This window comes from Talpa europaea, assembly GCF_964194135.1.
Source record: "Talpa europaea genome assembly, chromosome: 7".
Taxonomy (NCBI): domain Eukaryota; kingdom Metazoa; phylum Chordata; class Mammalia; order Eulipotyphla; family Talpidae; genus Talpa; species Talpa europaea.
Window position 1 is genome coordinate 118,785,988 of NC_140074.1, and position 22,676 is coordinate 118,808,663.

The 22,676-nt window shown below is 40.3% G+C and overlaps 1 protein-coding gene across 1 annotated transcript in view; it reads right to left on the reverse strand.

Annotated features, from left to right (window-relative positions):
* Positions 1-22,676, reverse strand: part of IKZF3 (IKAROS family zinc finger 3) — a gene marked incomplete at both ends in the record, with an annotated part of 66,599 nt that overhangs the window by 9,082 nt on the left and 34,841 nt on the right. Inside the window, 3 exon segments of the mRNA XM_084237978.1 lie at positions 1,651-1,767; positions 3,702-3,869; positions 4,724-4,984. Of these exon segments, the coding sequence (XP_084094104.1) occupies positions 1,651-1,767; positions 3,702-3,869; positions 4,724-4,984 (546 nt within the window).

Sequence of the window (22,676 nt, forward strand, 5' to 3'; positions counted from 1 at the left end):
ATGGAAAGACACCTCGTTCAATCAATCGCCACTAAGCATGTAACCCAAAACACTGAATAAAATATGAAGTTACCAAAGCCAAATGAAAGCATCACAATGAATCATGTGAACAGACAAGTATATGATTTGGGCATTTTGCAAAGAAAACTCTTATACGGTAAGTTTTCAACTAACATGTTGATAGGTTCTTGAAAACTGAGACTTTAAGAAAAATTCATTCATTCATTTTCCAACCTGCTTATGCCAGTTCAGAGTCATGGGTGGCAGGAACCTATCCCAGCTACTCAGGACATGAGGCAGGACCCAAGTGTGGACAAGATGTCCCTCCATCACAGGGCACCCTTGCACCCACATATTCCGGCTGGCGTAAGTGAGACACACCAATGAACCTAATATGCCCATCTTTAGGGCATAGGAAGAAAAGTACTTAGAGAAAACCCAGGCTGGTATGGGGAAGACATGCAAACTGCATACAGACAGAGGCCTACCCAGGAACTGATGTTTTCTCATCAGCTTCACAACAAAACGACCTGAATGAAACCACGTCATTGGAGAACCTGCTCAGTTCTGCCCTGCCCACCTCTCCACCTGCTATCTTTGCCACTTCAGTTAAAGTCAACTGCATTCTTCATCACACCCTACATCAGTCTGCTAGGAAATCACATTGGCTCTACCTTTAAAATATATATATAGGGCCTCCCCAGTGGCGCAGCAGTTGAGCGCTGGGCTGTGAAGCTACCCGCAGCCTCTGCAGCGCCAGTTTGATCTCTGGCCACCGGCAAGGGTTCCGCATGACGCGCAGACCTCTCCTGCTGCGCCTGCTGCTCCTTTCTGCAGTGTACTTTGTCGGTCTGCCTGATCTGCTCCCCGCTCTGACTCTGGTGAATTCTCTCACCCTCCCGCGCTTCTGACTGTACCCAGTGCTTGTATAAATAAATCTTAAAAAAAAAAAAAAAATATATATATATATATATATATATATATATAATCAGGCCACTTCTCACCACCTACCTAGGCTACCAGGACACATCTTTCTCTTGCTAGAATTATTGCAATGGCCTCCTAATCAGACTCTCCAATTTCCAATCTTGCCCCAAATACAATATATTCTCAATAGCAAGTAGAGGGATTTTCTCCCTATGAGAAGTTCGAACATGTACCTCATGTTCAAAACCCTGATGATTTTTAATTTTACTCTGAGTGAAGGTCAAAGTCTTTACCAGGGCCTACAAAGTCAGATAAGATCTGTTTTCCCATTGCTATTTTGGCATGGTGTCCCATTACTCTGCTCCAGTCCCAAAGACTATTTCTACTTCTTCAGACTCAAGCCCCAGGGCCTTTGCACTTGCCCTTTCTTAGTTATCTCTGGGGCTCTTTTCTTATCCCTTTCAATCCTTTCTTATCCCTTTCAAAGTTAAAATGTCACGTGGCTGAAGTCTTCGCTGACTCAGCTCAGTTCCCAGTATCTGCTTCATTTTTCTCAACAGCGCTCAGTATAACATACTAAGTTACTTACTTTGTGGTCTGTCTTTTCCCATTAAAATATAAATGCCACAAGGGCAGGATTTCTTGTCTTTGTTTGCAGCTCTGCCCCACCACCAGGACGCCTGCTCACTACAGATACAGGGGAGGAGCGTGGCATAGACTCACCAGTCTCACCCAGGTCAGAGCTCTGAAGGTAGGTGCGGCAGCGCTCCTTGTGCTCCTCCAGGGAACTTCTCTGCTTGTAACTCCTTCCGCAAAACTCACATTTATAGGGTTTCTCAACTATAAGGAGAGCACAAGGGACACTCGGTGACCCTCGGGGGTTACAGCACACAGGTGTCCGCACTCCGTGAAAACTGTCCACAAGGAATGCGAAGGCTGAGAGGAGCCAGAGAATTCAGGTACTTTTCCATCCCCATTACTTTGCAGTTTAGTAAAATGAGAAAAGGGTATATGGCCCATAGTTGAGGACCTCGGGAGAGTGTTCTTCCAAAAGGACAGCCTCCTTTCACAAACGAAAGGGTTTGGATTTAGCGATTATTGCTGAGCATAGCTTTGAGCTCCAGATCCACTTTGGTTTTTTTGGGAAAAGAGAGGCCCTTTTTATTCTTCAAGGAGGTAAACTGTGGTTTAAGAAGGAAATCGGCAGAAATCCCTTATTTTGTGACATCCACCAGGCTCTAAGTGAAGAGCGCTGCAGTTTGTGGGAGTAAACTATTTAACTAGAAGCGATGGCCTTTGTAGACGATTGACATGTTTGGATAAATTTGGCTTACCACTTCCAAGTGGCTATAGCAAAATCTGGGCTAAAGCAATAAAAACTGATCTAATTGTGAATATTTTTGAGTAACAGAAATAAAGATGAATTGCAAAAATGATTTCATCTTAATATCTAAGATAAATCTCCTCAATAGTTCATCCCTACAATTCAGGCTGTCTTTATCCTCCCAACTCCTCCAAATGCTTTTTTGCTTAAAATATGTAAGTGATAACATCAACCCTGTGAGCAGGGCTGGTCTTTCTGATGTGTTGATGAAATGTGCCCTATGAACTTGCCAGAGTTTTAGGGACTGAGATTTTTATTTTCCAATCCTCTTGCTCTGTTTGAAACAGAACCTTTGGGGCTTCAAGCACTAAAAGATGCTTGTGGAATCCCAAATTAAGAAATGGAGGTTTCCTAAGGCTAAATCTGTTAGATGTACGTCTGAGTTGGGGTCTTCTAGAATCTGTCTTAAAATAACTACTGCTGTTGGATCCTACTTGAAAAAGGCAACAAAAGTGAACTATTTTAATTTAGCCTTCAGTCACGACTCTGAACAGTGAACTAAAACCTTTCTTTGCCACTTAAGACTCTCATGGTGGGTTTTGTTGGGACTTGTGTAATGCTTAGTCCCTCAATTTTCACCTGTTATAGGGTTTAGAGTTGGGTTTTAGTCAAAACGGTGAATGTGGATTGACATTAAAAACAACCTTTTTTTTCCCCTTCAATTAAAATTTTGTCAGATAACATCAAGAACACAAAGTCCCAAATTTGAAAGTAAACTGTCTTATTTTTCTAGGAGGGAAATTATGTTTTTTTAAAAATTATCATCTTGCTTGGTCAAAAAAAGGAGGTGAAAACATCAAGACGTAGATTTTATGATTTTTTTTTAATGCTGCTATATTTCAGAGAATAGGCGTATTGAGAGGAAAGTTGGGTTTAAGTAATTTAGCCTGAATTGGCCCAACTCCCCATCCCAGTAAGACCCAACGTAACCCTAAATAATGTTTCATACCTAGTTTACAGTTTTAGATAATTTACAAACTGCACATCATTTGCTTATCCAGACTTTGTCATGGAAAATGTACACGTGTATATGTGTTTTTTAAGGAAAATAATCTTTTAATAAAGTTTACCCTAAGAAAATACTGATGGCTGTGGGGTTTTTTGGGCAAAAATTAAACAGACATTTTTATAGGGCAGGCTCTTCCTGTCTGACTGTGTTGTTCTCTAGGGGAGTAAGGATGGTGAGGAGATGATCATCCTTATTGAGCCAGACGGAGAGCAATTAATGCCTTAATGGAAGTGTAATTAGCCCTAGAGGTCTCTGCTGTTGTAACCCTTCAGAACAGGAATGACAGATTAAAACCCTCGTGCTTAACTCTTTGCAGTTTCTGCAGTGGGCTCTGGGGGACACACATTTACTAGACATGGAATGTTCCTTGCTCTCACTTACCAGAATGTGTCCTAAGATGACCTGTGAGTGCATCTCTTCTCTGGCATGCGTAGCTGCAGAGGTGACACTTAAAAGGTTTTTCCCCTGTGTGCAGTTTAATGTGGCGGAGGAGGTTACCTTTCTGAGTAAAAGATGCCCCACACTGATTACACTGGAATGGGCGTTCACCTTTAAAAAGGACAAAAAGGAGATGTCTGATCACCCGACATGCAGAGAGGCATATGCACAGATTAGACGCCTATGGCAAAGCTCATCTTTTAGACAGTCTCTGTTCACAGGGGGATCAGGTGGGAGCTGTAGATCAAGGCAAGCCTGAGACTCACTCCCTCTGCAAGAGCAAAAGCACCGGAGCACGGCTGTGCTAGGTATCATCTTGTCTTGAAGAGTAGCTTTAGATGTGCTTTCTACACGTAAGTTCCTACGTTACTTAGCCTTCCTTTTGAATATAATCTCAATCTGAAAAGAGTCTCAGACCCAAGTCCAAATAAAGTATTGAGAGCCAAAAATGTTTTTCAGTCTTCACATCAGATATCAGATGGAATCTACTAGGCTCAGTTGTCATTTGTCTGCATTTCCATCGACTGCCTGCTTATCTTCTGAAGATAGTTTTTTAAAAACTGGACATACAAATGAAATCTTTTCATCTATCAAATCTGAACCCAATACAATAAGATTACTTATTAAAAATGTTTTTTAAAGTAATATATGAAATTTACCTAAGAAGCAAATCACGGAATGCAACTTACACATATTAACAAAAAGAAGCATTTGCCTGACCAAGAACACCATGCCCTCTAAGTCTTTTTGTTCACAGCATTTGCGGTAGGTTTGCCAAATGCACAGTGGAGTAGAAATTTTAAAGAATCACTGGGTAAATGGGAATGCAGAGAGGGAGAGATACATCAGAATTATAGCCGAAATCTATGAAAGTAATCAAAAGTCGTCCCAAATTCTACCACTTCGTTTCACACATGACTGCACTAGGACAGATTCCCGAAGAAGGGATAAAGGGGGCTATTTACCAGTATGGCTCCGCTTATGAACCATTAAGACATTGAAGCTAATGCAGGATAATCCACACACATCGCAGTTCATCTTTCCGCTGGTTGGCCTGCTACTATCATATGAGACAACATGTCTCTCCAACTTAATGTTTTCATATTCATTATATTCTCTTGAATAGCTGTAAGGAATGTCAGGCTCTTCTGCATTTCCCATGGGCTCTGGCTTTAAAACATTTTCATCCCTTTCATTGTATTCATCTTTCACTTTCATTGAATTATCTGCAGGGAGGAAAATGCAAGAAATGAACAATGATTGTGTTTGGAGCTATCAAAGCAGCAAAGAGCAGAGACCCACAACTGACAATTAAGTACCAAATGAGGCTAACATAACATTGAACATCTACAACACAAAAATGACTAGGATGATCACTCATTATTTGAATTCAGAACCACAGTCAGGGGAAAACACACACGAATAGATTAGAGCATTTTAGGCCATCCAGAAATTTAGATAACAGATTTTAGCTATGACTGCTCAAAGCAACCATGAAGAAAAACATTTTGAGCAACTCTTCTCCAGCTCTGGGAGAGAAGAAAGTTTCTCATATCTAGTACCTTTTTTTTTTTTTGGTGGCTGCAGTTAAAAGGCAAGATGATGTGATGTGCTCTTTGGTTTCAAGGAGAAAATACTGTCTTAATCCTTCCAATGCATCCAATTTATGCTAGCAAGGTTGAAAGTTGAGTAGTTAATACGGTTTTTCTGATTTTCAGTGGTGCTCTGCCTCTTCCTCTTCCATGTATTTGAACTGCTGAGTCTTATCTCCCTATCTCTTTTGGAACTGATAAAGAGACAACACTAAATGGAGAGGAAGCTGGCAATACTAGTGAAATACTGTTGAGAAAGATAAAAGGAGAAGTAATTCTTCAACATAACCTTCCAAGGAGTTTCTTTCATGCAGCTCCACCTGAGCTAGGGGAGAGAGCACCTACACCCCAGCTAGGGAGGGTGAAACTCTTGGGGCTTCGGTCTCCTAGAAGCACAGGACTTAGGAGAGGAGGGCTGGCCCACGAGAGGAGATTGACCAGCCAACAGTCTCAAGCTGAAGAACGTGAGCAAAGGAGAAGGCACATTTATGTACTGACACTAATAAAACCTAAATATTGGCCAGATGTAGTAACAACAAACACATCTAAGGAGGTTTCCATATATAATATGTCCTGCCTACCTGCTTTCTCAAACCTTGGTTCTTAGAAATTGGAAGCCGTGCCTCCCCATCAGGAATCACAAATCAGTGGAATTTTAGAGTTGTACGTGAATTCAGAGATCACCTAATCCAACCCTCTTGTTCAGGTAAGGAAATCCCGGAAACAGATAATTTGGTGATTAGTCCAATGTTACAGCCCATTAGCGTGATCAGAACATTGAACTTGCATTTGATTGACCTCACACACCAGACACGTGAAGTCTCAGAGGCTTCTTACTAACATGTTCCACACTCCCTCCCCCATCATGGTGTCGACGTTAAAAATCAAAACACTCTGAAGAAAAGATATTTTAAAAAACGACACCCCTTCCAAAAAACACAAGTGAGTGCAGCTCCTGTTCCCACATAGGAGGAAGTACAACTGCAGCTGTGTCTGGCTTGCTACCTTCATCTCCAGTTTCAATTTTCACTTCTATCAAGATTACCTTTCATCTATATTAACTGTGTTTGCTTAACAGAGCAAGACAGGGCCTAACCACCAAAGAGGGGTCATTGCTGCAGTTTGTCCCCAGCTTCTCACCAGGGTTCATGGTTCAGAACCTTTCACTCCTTGATTAGAAAAGACAGGGCTGTAGGACGAGGCCCAGGTGCCCATCCCATGCATCTGAGATATACGTAAATAGCAACCCATTTCCTACTTGGAAAGAGTTTCATTCCCTTTTTTTCTCCGGACTGGTCTGGCCTGTTTTCAGATAGAATTTGTTTGCTTAAGTGATTTTTGTTTCTTTAATCTTTTTTTTTTTCCTTAAGTGAAGGATGCACCTGAGGCTTGTCCCCTCCTCCCTCCCTCCATCACTCCAGCTGTGGGTGATATCCCACCAAAGCTTGAGTGCTCTTCAGTTTGCATGTAGGCGTTTAAAAGAACCTCAACGGAAAACTTCAGCTGCTGAAAACCAAAAACAGCAGATAGAAAGGGCCAGCAAAAAAGGATCCTTTTCATTTGGGTTATAAAATGTTAATATGAACAGATCTGGGCCATTCTGTGGTCAGCAACAATTAAAACTTAGTAAGATCAATGTGTTGGGTTTTTCTGAAAACACAGGACACAAGGGAGCTGTTTCTGCTTTCAGGCTTTTGGCTTTGATGGGCCTCACCTAGAACTCAAGCCCACACTGACCTGGCGCAGGGTAAATCGTTGGCTTTATTCCTTTAGGACTTAACCACAGAACAAGGAACACCATGTTGGAGATCCAAGGTCTTAAGGGAAAGCATAACTGTCACAAGAAAAAGGTGTTAGGGAAGTTCCTAAGTTACTGAACCAAAAGAGTTCCTGGCATAGCTATTGTTTTGCCTTTGAGCCTCACCAGTGTTTGATAAAAGGTCTCTTTTTTTTTTTAATATTTATTTTATTTATACAAGAACCAGGGTACAGGCCAGATGTGCGGCAGGGTTGAGAGGATACACCAGAGACAGAGTGGGGAACAGAACAGTCAGACTGACTGAAATACACTGCTGAGGGGAGCAGCGGGCGAGGCAGGAGAGGTCTGCCACACCATGTGGGTTGCTCCGCGGCCGGCGGGGATTGAACTGGCACTGCAGAGGCTGCGGACAGCTTCACAGCGCAGCCTCCAACCCACTGCACCACCAGGGAGGCCCAGGGAGGTCATCTTGGTGTGATGACTGAAGATCAACAACTCCTTATGGCTTACCAAGTGAAAGGAAACAGAGTTGACAACTAGGACACAAGAGAATCTGAGATACAAACAAGACTCCTGAGATTATTTGGTTTAGCGCCAGCCTCCTTCCTCATACTGTTTACCAAAACCACCAGGACAGACACCAGTTGCTCTAGTGGCGAGATTCACTCCTTCCCTTGGGGGAAGACTTACTGGAGCAGAGGTAAGGGGGTCACCCTACTCTGTAGCCTCGGAAAATAACTCAACATGTCTAAAATCAGTCTTGTTATCTCTGCCCCCACACTTGCCTCTGATTTATTATTTCTTTCTACTTATCAAAGGCACCTTCCTCCTTCCAGTCTTCAAGTCTGGAGACTGGGGTCCCTTTCTGTTTCATCTCCAAGGATTCCATGCCCTTGGACTCTCTAGGTGCCAACTTTCTTTTCCATTCCCTTTGCATTTAGTTTGGCCCCTCAGCTCACCAAACTCACGCTCTCTCAACATTCCTTTCTAGACTTCCTACAAAAGGAATATATGCTTACTGCCTGTACATTCTCCAAACTGCTATAAAATCCTCTAAACTGGGCCCTCTGGCTTCTGCTTCTGTAAGTCACTGAATCTACTCCTCTGGAGGGCATAAAAAATCTCCCAATTTCTAAATCAAGTGGCCTTTTCATGCCAGTTTTCCCAACTTCTCTGTAGCCCTTGACACAACTGACCACCATTCCTTGTCCTTCTAGATTCCAAGTTCTTCAATAAAACTGTACTTTATCCCTTCCCTTTTGCATTGCTTCTAACTCCTTTTCCTCCCTCTGCTTCCTAAATATTGTCCTTAACCCTCTTTTATTCTTCTTTCCTCTTCACCTCCTCCCCTATGGCAATTTTGTCCATTCTTAAAGCTTCAACCTGGATTTTTTATGATTAGTCCCTATATACATGTATCTCAGGTAATCTCTTCTTCAGTCTCCTGCTCCCAAAGGCCTGCTAGGTATCTTCTCACTTACTCAGGCTAGACTTTTCACAGTGCATCTTTCCTTCCTCTTACTTGTGCCATGCATTTAATCTCCATTGGCTCTATTTCCAGGCCCCCATCTCCAATCTGTTTCTCCTCCCCACTGTTTTGCACACCTATTGATATTATTCTAATTCCCAGACCCTGACCAGCCTCCCTCCCCATGTTTTCCTGCCATAGCCACCCCACTGTCCCCATCTCTCTCTCCTTCTCACCTCGTCCCGTATGCTAGAGTTCTTCATGAACTCTAGCTCTGGCCTATCATAGCCCTGTCGAAATCCTTAAACATTCTCTACTACCCACAAAATTAAGTCTAAACTCAGAACCAAGAATTTAAAAGGCCTTTCAGCAACTGGCCCCAATATTTGTAATGCTGGTTTTGACTACTCAGATATCTTTTAAACAACAAATATTCTAAGCATTCTGGCTTTTATTATTTCCATAAGCTAAAATGCTTTTTGTTGTCTTGTTTGTTTGTTGTTTTAACTTAGCATCCCTCATGACCCTCTTAGCTTGTATCTGTAAGACCAGAGATTGCATGGTTTAAAAAAAGAAATTATGGGATTCTCACCATAGATCTACTCATCTGAGAATGGGGATAGAAAAATGCATTAGAAACATGCTCTCTAGTAAATCTTATGCACAGCAGAGTTACAGAACTGCAAGCTTGACACAGAGCTTCGCATAAAGTACATATCCAGTGTATGAGTACACCACTGCATTAGCTCCTAGCTAGCCTAAGTTCATGACCACTATTTTATATCTTATTGTCAGATGAATCATCTCGTTCAGAAATTTTCAATGATTTCATTGAACTTTCATAAAGTCCAGACTCCATACTGAGGTATACAAGGGCCTTTCCAGAACCTACCCCGAGGCTGCCTGGTAGTCTCATTTCTCACTAATCTCCTTGAATCATCCTTCTCTCGAGACTAGAACCTTGCCACTGAAAGCGAGGTCCTTGTATCAGCAGTTCCAGTATCCCCTGGATATTCACTAGAAATGTAGGTTCTCAGGACTCACCCAGATCTACTGGATTAGAATTTGCATTTTAACAAGACCTCAAGAATTCTAATGCATGTTAAAGTTTGAGAAGCACGGCAGCAAACCTCTAATGGGTTTTCCAAACCTCTTCTCTAGTCTTTCCCACATCTAAAATACCCTTCCCCCATATCAACATTCTATTTAAACTTCTAGCTGCCGCTAAATGCCATTTTTTTCCATGCAGTCTTCCTTGATACCCTAGATACTCTAACTAGAAAACAATTCTGTTTCTGTGCTCTCATATTTACCTCATTCTACTTTCTATTTAGTATGATGTCATTAATCTCTACCTTCCTAGGGTTGATATGTTCATAAAATGTTACATATAAAACCAATAATGTTGTCCCACTGATTTATATTATACATTCAGAGATGCTGATCTTCATTTTTCACTGATTTTCAGTTGTCAGTGATGGCCAACACCTGAGCTGTTAATAAAAGCAGAAAGTCTTAAAGATCTGGCTACACTTACAGATCTGAATATACCTGAGGACCTGCCCCACAGTATCCTGAAGTCTCTTGTAAATGAATAAGCCTTTTGTAATGTGAATAACCACCACCCCCATTTTAGTTTTATAAATTCCAATCTCTTATGATGTGTCAGGCTTCTTGGACATGCAACTTAAATTGCCACTGAAGAATCTTTTCATAGTAAGAATCTTCATAGACACTGGCAGTATGTTATTTCTTAAGCCAGGTGGTGTGTCCATGGATGCTTGTTTTGTTATTATTCTTTAAACTATATATGTAATTATATTTGCCTTTTGTATGTATGATCTATTTCATAATAAAAAATGTTAAAAGACTTCATGAATAAATTTTTATAATTGAACTTGTGGAGAAGAGAATATACCGAACCACAAATTGATGATAAAGGTAATTGCTAAACATTCCCAGGGGAGCAGGGGGGAAATGTCTAAATTGAATCTAACCCACTGAAAATTAGATTAAGCTAAACTTCTTTCTAAAGGAGCGACTCTAGGGTGCAATTGCTCCCCTCTCTGTCTATGTTCTGGAGGCCTCTTAGGAAGATGACACACACTAACACACACACCCCCCAGAGAGAATTTTGTAGGCTGGGGAGAACAAAGGCTTGGCTCACTGGGGCTGATGCACATGGTTTCATTTCCTGGGGTGATGGTTATCACATGAAAGGCTTGCACTCCAGAGTAGACATTTTTGGTTTCACCTGAGACATTGCAAAAACAATGGGTCTTGGAAAGGATCCAACATCTAAATCCTTTAGGGGCAATAGCAGTCTCAGCCAACTGTGCCTCAGTTTGTTTTTACAGGCACATAAAATGCTCAGTTGGAGAGAAGACCTATCAAAGATGGCAAACAGAACAGACAACTTAAAAGTCTTGGACAGCATGTGAGTAGGAATTTCCCAGTTAAAAGGGGGTTCTGAATTTCCACCCTGAGCTCTAAGATCTCAGAATCCAACTCAAAGAAGAGCAAAGTTAGCTGTAATAGCCTTAAGTTTGCTAGAGATATTATGGGAAGACAGGGGTTGTTAGACAGGGAAGACACAAAGGGTGATGTTGTTTAAGTGTTTTACAAGGATTGGGGGTCATAACCATGAAATCCTCAGCACACGCAAAAGTCAACTGGATAACAAAGAAGCTTAATCATCTTAATGTGGCATTTTAATGATGCCACTGATTTGCTATGCCAATTCAGAGATAATGAGGCCCTAATGCTACAGATGTTCAGCCAGGCTAAAAGAAAGGGGGGTGGGCTTTTCTAGCATGCCATTTTCTAACTATCCAATTAAACAAATTGTGAAAGCATCTAAATAGTTTACCAGGTTTTGACAGCTGTTAATAGGATTTAGAAGCTTCAAGCACTAAAGAGCAAAATGGGAGATATATGTATTGTAGGTATTTAGTCTACAGAGTTTGTTGCTATCACCCAAATGTAGCACAAATAGATTAACTAGAGCAGTTTTCCTGATAAAATTAATGTCTATACTTCTTTCCTGCCGTGGCCTCCCGTATTATGAACAAGAAAATTGAAATTGTGGGTCATTTTCATTTTCTAATTTACATGTTTATGCGTATAGTGAGGAGGGAAAAATAAGTCAATGATAATTTGAAAACTAAAATATAAGGACAAATATCAGTATTTGCTAACTAGTAAAAATTCAAAGCACCAATGAAAACTAAACTTCCAGCCACTGGTTTATAGGCCCGATTATGTTTTCTTTTTTTCTCTTCTTTTAAGAATTAAAATTACAGACATCTTGTAATCTTTAAAACATTTTTTTGAAAATTAGGAAAAAAATGGAGAAAAATAAGACTAATAAGAGATAAAATATTGCTATATTAACCACAGTGAAATAAGAGATAGCCTATCAGTTTGGATAATATTTGACTTGGTTTAAGTTTTCATGAAAACATACTATTCTAAACTTTTAAATTGTCCCTTAAGAACCTGAACTGACAACTAGTAAATCAAGTCACTTCAAATTTTTTTTTTTAATAAAGGCATGTTTTATTTGTTTGTTTGTTTGTTTGTTTGTTTTGTTTATACATGCACTGGGTACAGCCAGAAGCGCGGGAGGGTGAGAGAATTCACCAAAGCCAGAGCGGGGAGCAGAGCAGGCAGACCGACGAAGTACACTGCTGAGGGGAGCAGCGGGCAGCAGGAGAGGTCTGCGCGCCATGTGGGACCCTCCTCCAGTGGCCGGGGAGCAGCCTGGGATCGAACCGGCGCCGCAGAGGCCGCGGGCAGCTTCGCAACTCAGCACTCAACCGCTGCACCACCGGGGAGGTCCAAGTCACTTCAAATTTAAGAGCATTAGCATGAAAACACCAAGAAAGTTTGTTGCAAAGGAATGATTTTATTAATGACATTATTCTTTGTCTCATTGCCTATCAACTACCTCATTTGTGCCTGAATAATAAAAATAATTTTGTTCAATAATTTCGATGTGAATCTTTGCTTCTCCATTACAACAAGAAAAGGCTTATTACTTTTAACAACAGTAATGCACATCAGCAATAGATAAGGTTCCAGCTGTTCAGTTGGGCTCCACTCTTCAGATGCCATGGGGACAGCTACAGTTCTCCCCCTCTCTCCTCCCTCAGTTATTTTATTTATTATTATTATTTTTTTTTGTTTTTTTTTTAAATTTATTTGTTTGTTTGTTTGTTTATACAAGCACTGGGTACAGTCAGAAGTGCGGGAGGGTGAGAGAATTCACCAGAGCCAGAGCGGGGAGCAGAGCAGGCAGAAGGACCGAAGTACACTGCTGAGGGGAGCAGCCGGCAGCAGGAGAGGTCTGCGCGCCATGTGGGACCCTCCTCCGGTGGCCGGGGAGCAGCCGGGGATCGAACCCGCGCCGCAGAGGCTGCGGGCAGCTTCGCAACCCAGCGCTCAACCACTGCGCCACCGGGGAGGCCCTATTTATTATTAGTTTTTAATTGAAGTAGCACAACATTATAACATTATATAAGTTTCAGGTGTTCAGCACTGAATATGAGTATGCATATATGCTACATTCACCTCACCACTATCCAGTCACAAATCTTTATCTAGAATTGTGGGATGGAAAGACATGATATATCAAAGTTTTTTCTAAACTATAAAGCAGTACACAAATATACAGAATTTTTTCACTTCTGCCTATTATAACTATGATCATTTTTAATTGATTAGCTTACCTATGAGATTACACACTTGTATTTATATTTCTGAGAAATAATCACTATCTGTTGAAAAATAATGAATGAAAATAACTTTAAAGAGGCTGATGTGCTAGATATTGTATAAACACATGAAGATAGACTAAACTATGTGGTAGAAATTTCATTTATCAATTTGGAAGAAGAAACAATATCTACTCTTTTAAAGAATTCAGTAAAAAGTTAAAGCACATTATAATTTACTTCTTAGAAAATGTTTAAAAATATTATACAAATACAATTAACTTGGCTAAAAAACATCCTGACTGTTACTGTACCAAGTTCAGGATATGGCTAAGGGAAAGAATGACAATGCTTTTTCTCTCTAGAGGTCAGTCATTCTTGGTATTTGTAGTATGTGTTCTCCGACATACAGTTATTGTGCTCATTTCGTACAGAGACTATGAGCATCATGACGGTAGGGGGAGGCTTTGGCAATATCTGGATTTGAGAGCCTCTATGAGGATCCAGTTACTATAGGTTTTGAATGAATATCTTGGGCAGTCTGAAATAATTTAGTGATAAGAAGAAGGCCAGGCAGGGGAAGAAGTACTGTACTAAGTCAGTTTGCTTCACCACTTTCTAACTTGTCTACAACATTTGAAGCTCAGGTGTAGTATCCAGAGTGTCTCTTCATGACACCTCAGGGAAAGGTCCAAGTCCCACAGCAATAACCAGGTCTCCAGGGACTTCTTTGCCAGCTGTGGTCCCGCTTCTGCCCCTCCTATTCCACCACTGTGGGACAGAATGCTACCAACCAGCTTCTGTTTCCTGAACCTCTTCTCTAACCTCTTTTCCTGCCTGGTCCTACTCCTACCTCACTTATTTATGCATTTCCTCTGTTTATACCTCCTTCTCTCTCTACTCAGTGTGAATGATCTCTAGGAAGCTATTACTTGAACCTCCTGTTTTTTTCACTTTTTCCCTTCTCCCGATGCTGTTGATGGTCCCCAAATCTGTATTTCCAGCCCAGTTTTCCCTGAGAGTCCCACAGAAACTTCTTCTTCTTCTTCTTTTTTTTTTTTTTAGATTTATTTATTTATTTATACAAGCACTGGGTACAGTCAGAAGCGCGGGAGGGTGAGAGAACTCACCAGAGCCAGAGAAGGGAACAGAGCAGGCAGAGTGACGAAGTACACTGCTGAGGGGAGCAGCGGGCAGCAGGAGAGGTCTGTGCACCATGTGGGACCCTCGCCCAGCAGCTGGGGATCGAACCGGCATCGCAGAGGCCGCAGGCAGCTTCGCAGCCCAGCGCTCAACGGCTGAACCACCGGGGGAGGCCCCCCATTTTCCCTGTTACCCAGTGGCAGCTTGATGTCAATGACTGTCTAGTATTCCCACTTGATCCTTAACATTTAGCACTGTGTTTGGAACATACTATTTACAAATGAAATGAAAGGAAGAAAGGAAAGTAGAAAAGAAGTGAACAATTATTTTGTTGTTTCAATACAAAATTAAGGTTGGAGGTGTTCTTAAAAAATTTAACAGGTTGTTATTTTGTACAAGGCCACAGCAGAGGAAAACAATAAATTGTATTTACAACTTAAGGTACACCAACCAGACCCAAAGGGAATAGAGGATTCAAGGAAGAGAAGGAAATGAGTTTAGGGATTAAAATTTTTAAATTCTTATTCTTTTTTAACATGAAATTAGCTAAAACAACATGTACAAAACAATATAAGATTTACCATCTGCTACATGTTATTTTGACTTTTCTTCTTCTCTGCTTCCTCTATTCTTCTCTTTGGCGACAAATAATGGAATAAGAGCACAAAGAAACCTGGCAGAAAGTCAGCACTGACTTGTCTAGGTGAACATTAAAGCATATAAGGGAATAAGTGATCTTGTCATCGGAACAAACTTGTCCCTGGGGGCAGAGTATAACAACTGCTTAACAGCTGCCCAGTAACACATTTCAGGGCTGCAAGCAAAGAGGCATCCAAGCTCCACCAGAAACTGGGAAAAGAATTATCTGGCAGAAAGAAACTAGAATGGAATCTAGCCAACGAATTGGAGTACATGCCCCTTACTATTTCAAAAGACAGCTTTTAGTGATCATGAATAGAGATGTTTCTACTAACAGTATTCAAACAACATCAGAATGGGTTCTGATAATTATAAGGGACAATATGCTATTTCACTCTTATTCTACCCACTGGAAATAGATTTGAATGTCTTTTAAAAAAAAAGTTCTGATGGAAGAGTATGAGCTTTGTAGTAAGACAGAATCTAGGTTCAAGTTGTACTAACTAGCTATGTGATCTCAGCAAGTAACTTGATTTCTGTGAATGTTCCCATTTGTACAAGGATGATGATATCATTTACAGGGATGTTACGGTAATTAAATTAGGCAAAAACAATATATATGAAGGCCTAGCATAGGAGCTGACACATAGTATATTTGTGACCTTGGGTTAGGCAAAGATTTCTTAGATATGACGCCAAAAGCATGATTCATAAATGAAAATATCTTACCAATAACACAATTTAAAAGGGTACCAAAGATATGAATTGACATTTCACTAAAGGAATTATACAAATGAATAATAGGCAAATGAAGACGCTTAACATCAGTAGTTATTAAAGAAATGTAAATTAAAACCACAATGAGATACCACTTGCATCCACTAGAATGGCTATCATCACAAAGACAGACAATAACGATCACTGGTAAGAATGTGGAGAAAATGGAACCCTAAATATTGCTGGTGAAAATGTAAAACTGCATGTTTTATATGCTTACATTTTACAGTTTTACATTTACATAAACATGCCAATAAGCTAGGCAATACAATAGACAGCCTTTTATGATTCTCGACTCCTAGTATTCATATCCTGTGTAATTTCCTCCCCTTGAATGTGGGATGGACCTAGATAATTTGCCTCTAATTAATAGAACATGGTAGAAATGATGTGAAATAATTTCTTTTATTAAATTATAAAAGACTGACTTCCATCTTGCTCTCATTTGCTCTCTCTCTGGTGCTTCTCTAATAAAATAAACAAGAAAGGCAACACTACCAACCTCCAGACAGGAAATGAGGCCTCACCCCAAGAACTGAATCCTGACAATGACATGGGTGAGTCTAGAAACTGATCCTTCCCTAGATGAGCTTTCAGATTAGACCTCAGTCTAAGGTTGATACCTTGTTGCAGTCTTGAGATTGCAAGGCTTTGTGAAGCCAAGGACCCAGATAAGATGTGGCTATATTCCTGAAATAAAAAATTTGTATTTTATGCTGATAAAGTTTGGGGTAAGGTGCTACATAGTAATTAATAACTAATTTAGAAGATTTCTTATAAAATTAAACATAACTGTACTGTACATCCCAGCAATTCCACTCCTAGATATCTACCCAAAAGATATGAAAACATATTTCCAAACAAAGACTTGTACACAAATGTTCATAGCAGCATTATCCATAAAACCAAAAAATGGAAAAAATCAGGATATCCATCAATTGGTGATCAAACAAAATGTACATGTACATCAATACAATGGAATATGATTCAGAAGTGAAGAGAAACTAAGTACTGATACAAGCAAAATTGGATAAACCAAAACCATTACGCTAAGTGAAAGAAGCAAAAAATTTCAGATTGTTATTATTCTTTCTGTATGGCATTTCCAGAAATGGTAAGGTATAGAGACAGAAATCAGACTAGTGGTTGTCTGGATTAGGAACAGGTGATAGAAATGGTCTAAAACATGGTGCTAGTCACACAACTCTGTGAATTTATTAAAAATCACTGAACACTAAGAGGTAGACTATTATAACCACATTAGAGCTGGTGGGTTTTTAAAAAAGATTTATTTATTTATGCATATAAGAACTGGAGTGTAGGCCAGAAGTGCAGGGGGTGAGAGGATTCACCAGAGACAGAGTGGGGAGTAGAATAGGTGGACCTACTGAAATACACTGCTGAGGGGAGCAGCAGGCGAGACAGGAGATGTCTGCTGCGCCATGTGGGTTAGCTCCCTGGCTGGGGCTTGAACTCATGCTACAGTGGCTGGCAGTAGCTTGATAGCACTGTGACTTAACCCCTGAGCCACCAGGGAGGCCCAAGAATTCCATAAGCATAAAAAAAGAAAGCAACAACTGATAGCTGACTACACTGATTATCTGTCTTTAGAGGCAGTTTACTCTTCACCCAACACTACAAAAAGCATTCTGACTAGTGTAGCTTTTGAGCTATAATTAATCACAAATGGCAAATCCTCATAAGACTATCTTTAACTCTTTTTGTTGCTGTGCAACTGGTTTTATGCCCTTTTCAAAGAATTTGCTAAGAGCTGTATTAAAAAAAAAACAACAACACAAGGTGCATCTGCCACTTAGCATGAGGAAAGGAGGCTAGAACAGCCAACTGTGAAAGAGCTGGCCTTACAGGACGGCTCCCATACTTAGTCATCATATTACCCACTTCAGAGAATTCCTAAGTTTTTCTTAGGAAAAAAAAGCAAGATTTTTGCCTTCTTTCTACATTGTGTTAAAATCCATGAAGATTCAAATTTTCTAACTGTATTACTTCTTTATCCTATTTTGTGCTTTTATGTCTTTTTATGCCTCACTTTCCATTATGTTAATAATTTAGTGTGCTGCATGAAGCTATGACCATTTTTTTCCTTTTTCTCTCAGGTTTATTGAGATATAATTGATATATAGCATTGCATTGGGTTGTTAGCAAAGCCATGACATATTTTTTTCTGTTTTTCAAGCAAAAATGCATCATGACTTTTCTGACAACCCCAATATATACACCTATATGTTGAGGTCTTACATATATCATGAAATGAATACCACAATACGTTTAGTTAACATCCATCATCTCATATACATACAAAAATGTGTGCGTGTGTTTGTGTGTGTGTGTGTGTGTGTGTGTTTTCACCCTTGTAATAAGAACTCTTAGGATCTACTCTCAACAACTTCCATATATATCATCCAGCATCATGTTATACATTACATCCCTAAGGCTATGGGTTTTTTTTTTTTTTTTGTAGAGGCATGTTTTTCTTTCTTTATTTGTTTGTTTGTTTGTTTATACATGCACTGGGTACAGTCAGAAGCGCGGGAGGGTGAGAGAATTCACCAGAGCCAGAGCGGGGAGCAGAGCAGGCAGAAGGACCGAAGTACACTGCTGAGGGGAGCAGCGGGCTGCAGGAGAGGTCTGCGCGCCAAGTGGGGCCCTCCTCCGGTGGCCGGGAAGCAGCCGGGGATCGAACCGGCGCCGCAGAGGCTGCGGGCAGCTTCGCAACCCAGCGCTCAACCGCTGCGCCACCGGGGAGGCCCGGCTATGGGTTTTTATTAACTAATTAGTGAGCACTGTCTCTGATGTATAACAGTGGTACGAAGTCCATGGGGAAGCACTCTAAGGATTCACCTGGAGATGTGAGTTTAGTCCCCCATAAGAAAAGAACAAAAGGAAGAATTATCTTTCCTCTATAGTCACAGAGAGAAAATTACTACAACCTGAAGGACTAAACCAGAAAATTAAGATGATGGTGAAGAAGGCATAGTTCACTAAAAACTGCCAGAAATCATTTTGGGTTTCCAGCAATGAAGAGATGCAATAAAAGTTGTGTCCAGATTTTGATGGATGAGAAGTATGGCCACAAGCCTAGAGTGACTTAAGAGAAGCTAATAAAGAGCCTTTTCTATTTTCTCTAGGGCTGCTATGAACTTCCTTGAGGGCAACAAAGGGTGGCAGAAGCAGGACTGGGATTTCTGCTTCTGTAGACGCAGGTGCAGAAAAGGCTGGTTCTAACAAATCCTGTCAATGTTTTTAATGCCACCAGACTAACTAATATAGCAAAATACCTACCACGAGCCCATTTTTACTTATTCAGTTGACATAATTAACAAATCTATTATGGGGAAGGTCACAAATTATTTTTGATTATTAAACCATGGGTCTCCATATGTTACTGTTTAGACAGCGTCATCCAATGCAGAACAGTTTTCAAAACTGTCATTCGTACAACTTCAAATGTAGATCCAATTGCTGTCCGTTAAAAAACAAGATTTCAACCAGGCGGCTGAATGAGAAAACATCTGGACCTACCAGTCAGAATGAGAAAGGTCACATGTTAAATCCAGATAATCTTGTTTATTGGTGTTTGAAGGTTATACACCAAGGGCTGGATTACCAGGGCCCTCCTTCAGGCCTGGTTCTGACATCTTCATTCATCTGCTGCTGTGTGTGACTCTTTAAAATGCGAAGCTTTAAATTGCTGTGTTGTCAGGCACTTTCAAATGTAATTTTTCTAATTCTAAGCCTGAATATTATGTCACTCTATTATTAGACAGCTGAGAATGAGATACTAGAAGAAAATACATAGCAGAATGTCAGAGGCAGATGACAGCTATTCTTTCAAAAACTATTTTCCAAGCCTCCATGGAACATTTTTCTATGGAGGAAACATTTGCAACTTTCCCAATCAAAATTTTCTTAAAAAAACAGGAAAGGCCTTTGAATCAGCAAAAAATAAAATTCAAAGATTGTCAAAGGTTAGGTTTCAGGTCAGGGATAAAGAAAGGGGAGATTGTGCCTTTTTATGACTTTTTTCATAATTAGTATCTATTATCTTACATACACACAGAACTGAACCCAAACTGCTTCTGCTGGAAGTAATACTATAGACCATTACATATGAAACTACTATAGAAACAACAAAGTAAGAAGTCTCAAGACCATACACACTTTGATCAAGGCTTTCTAATCTTTTCCGGGTTGAGGACTTCTTTAAGACTGCACTTTTTGCCCAGAAAAAAATGTACACATACCCATAAGCACAAAATTTCACATAATTCGGAGAGGCTTCTCAAACCTTAAGATCTCAGGTTGAGAAACATTATAGCAGGCCTTTATTTTTTATTTTTTTAAGATTTATTTATTTATTTATATAAGCACTGGGTACAGTCAGAAGCACAGGAGGGTGAGAGAATTCACCAGAGCCAGAGCAGGGAGCAGAGCAGGCAGACTGACAAAGTACACTGCTGAGGAGAGCAGCGGGCAGCAAGAGAGGTCTGCTCGCCATGTGGGACCCTCGTCTGGTGGCCATGTGGGACCCCTGCCCGGTGGCCAGGGATCAAACTGGCGCTTCAGAGACTGTGGGCAGCTCCGCAACCCAGCGCTCAACCGCTACGCCACCAGGGAGGCCCTATAGTAGGCCTTTAAATGGCTTACTCAGGCTAAAATTGAAGGCTCCTCTGTGTTATACTTTATATACTTTACATAGCAGTAAATAGTCTTTAAATCTTTTGCTCAAACACCTTCAAAAGAATTTTGAAAATTTATGTTTCTCCCTGATACACAGTGGAGTGGACATTAAGTAGATATTAAGCTAACACCTACAATTTTTCATCATAATTAAAAGTTTTAACAGAAAAAAACCTTGTTTATTGTAAATATTGATGGCTTAAACTGTTATTGCACCCTTTCAAATGTAACTAGTAGGACCTAAGCATTAATGATTTGATTTACTCCATCATAAATTAAAAAAAACACATGAACAGCTTTTAAAAAAAATAAATCAGAAATATTTATTTAAAAAATAAATCAGAAATATTCTCCTTGGACTCCTATTTCCATTTACATTCCCCATAGAATTTTATTCTTATGTACTACTATTTTATATTTGAGTCTTCTATTCTTTTATTGCTCATCCTATCATATGTCTCTGCAACAACAACAGCAGTATTTACATATAAATAAAACTTATTGTTACTACGAAGTGCTATGTGTTAAAAAAAATTTCTTCTGGATTCACTTATCATTACAATTACTAGCAGACAAATTATTGAAACAATATAGGATATTGCAAATCTTGATTAATAATGATTAAATGTGAAAAGTAAAATTTGTTAGGAAAACATCTCAAAGAGATGGATGGATAGGGATGCATTTATGAAAGTTTGATTAAAGAAATCAGCCGGTTGCCCCTCTGTTTGGTGTCCTGAAGTACTTGTACCTTACGGGGAAAGAAATAATATTTAGGTAAGAAGGTCTAAGAGATGAGCCTTTCTTTTATAAAGTGCAGGATCATTGTGAAGGGGAGATGGCAAAGGGCCTCAGAGACAGCAGCTTTACAGGGCAGGTCAGTTTTAGGAAAGAACATCCTGGAGTTGAAGACTGACTATCTGAGCATCATCCACAGCCATGTAACCCTTGGAAAGTTCCCAGACCCTAGTTTGAAGAACACTGCTAATAAGGACCCTACTGCCAAAACATGCTCTTCTTCATGTTATCAAGCAGCAGTTATGTACTCAGCACTGAGCCATCAAAGGATGAATGGACAAAGGGAGGGTTAGACAGAAAGGCAGAATGAGAAAATGATCAATACTGAACATCTACTGTATATCCCAAAGTTCAGCATAAAAGAGAGACAATAAAGCACAGTAAGACTCTCTGCCACAACGCCATATTATAAATGTGGAGATAATAAGACCAGTGATTGCCTCCAACTGGCCACTCTTTCTCCCTTCTGTGACAGAAGCAAGATAAAAATCTTGTTAAGGGACTAGGTAGGACATAGGGACTTTTAAGTTTTATATGGTCAGTTGTGTCTAAATGTCACTGTTGTTGTTTTGTGTTTTTTGTAACAGTATCTACCAAAACTCCCCTACCTCTCCTTAACTTTCCTATAATGTAGCTTCACAATACTTTAAAGCTAGAATTTCTGGATGCTACACCATGTCATCAAGAGCTCTCATGCACTCTTCTCATCTCCCCACACTATCTCCTTTATGCTAATTACCAAAAAAAGGCCCCTTTGGGATGACAAATTATGAAAAACGATGACCTAGTGAGCCAGAAGGATTTCATTCAGTGCTCAGACCTGTGGTGTGCTGGGAAATGCTTAAATACCAATTCAGAGTGGGGGAAGGGCTTATTCGTAGCACTTGCTGATGCCAGTGGTTTAAATACCATGCCATTTCAAGCTACCAACTCCAAGGCAGCCAACTCACAAAATTCCTGAAAATGTAACAAGCAATTCTGAGCTGACTGGGGCATACCCCTGAGACTCTTATTTATCCCTCAGCAGGTCACCAAACACCAGGGTGCACATGGCCCAGGTCACACACTAAACTCAGCCTGAGCAGCTGAACTCACTTGGCAAGAAAAGATGCTCTGAGAGTTAGCAGGCACATACGGGTGTTTCTCACACACTGCCAACCAACTGGACTGGGATCTACATTCTGTTTCATGAGCCTCTTGCTCTTGCTCCCAGGAGGCACCAGCACTACTGCTCCACAGTTAAAGAAAAGCAAAAGAAAGAGGGAAGAGTCTCTAGGACACACTAAGGAACCATTACATCTGTCCTTTCCTCTTCTGCAGGTGTCA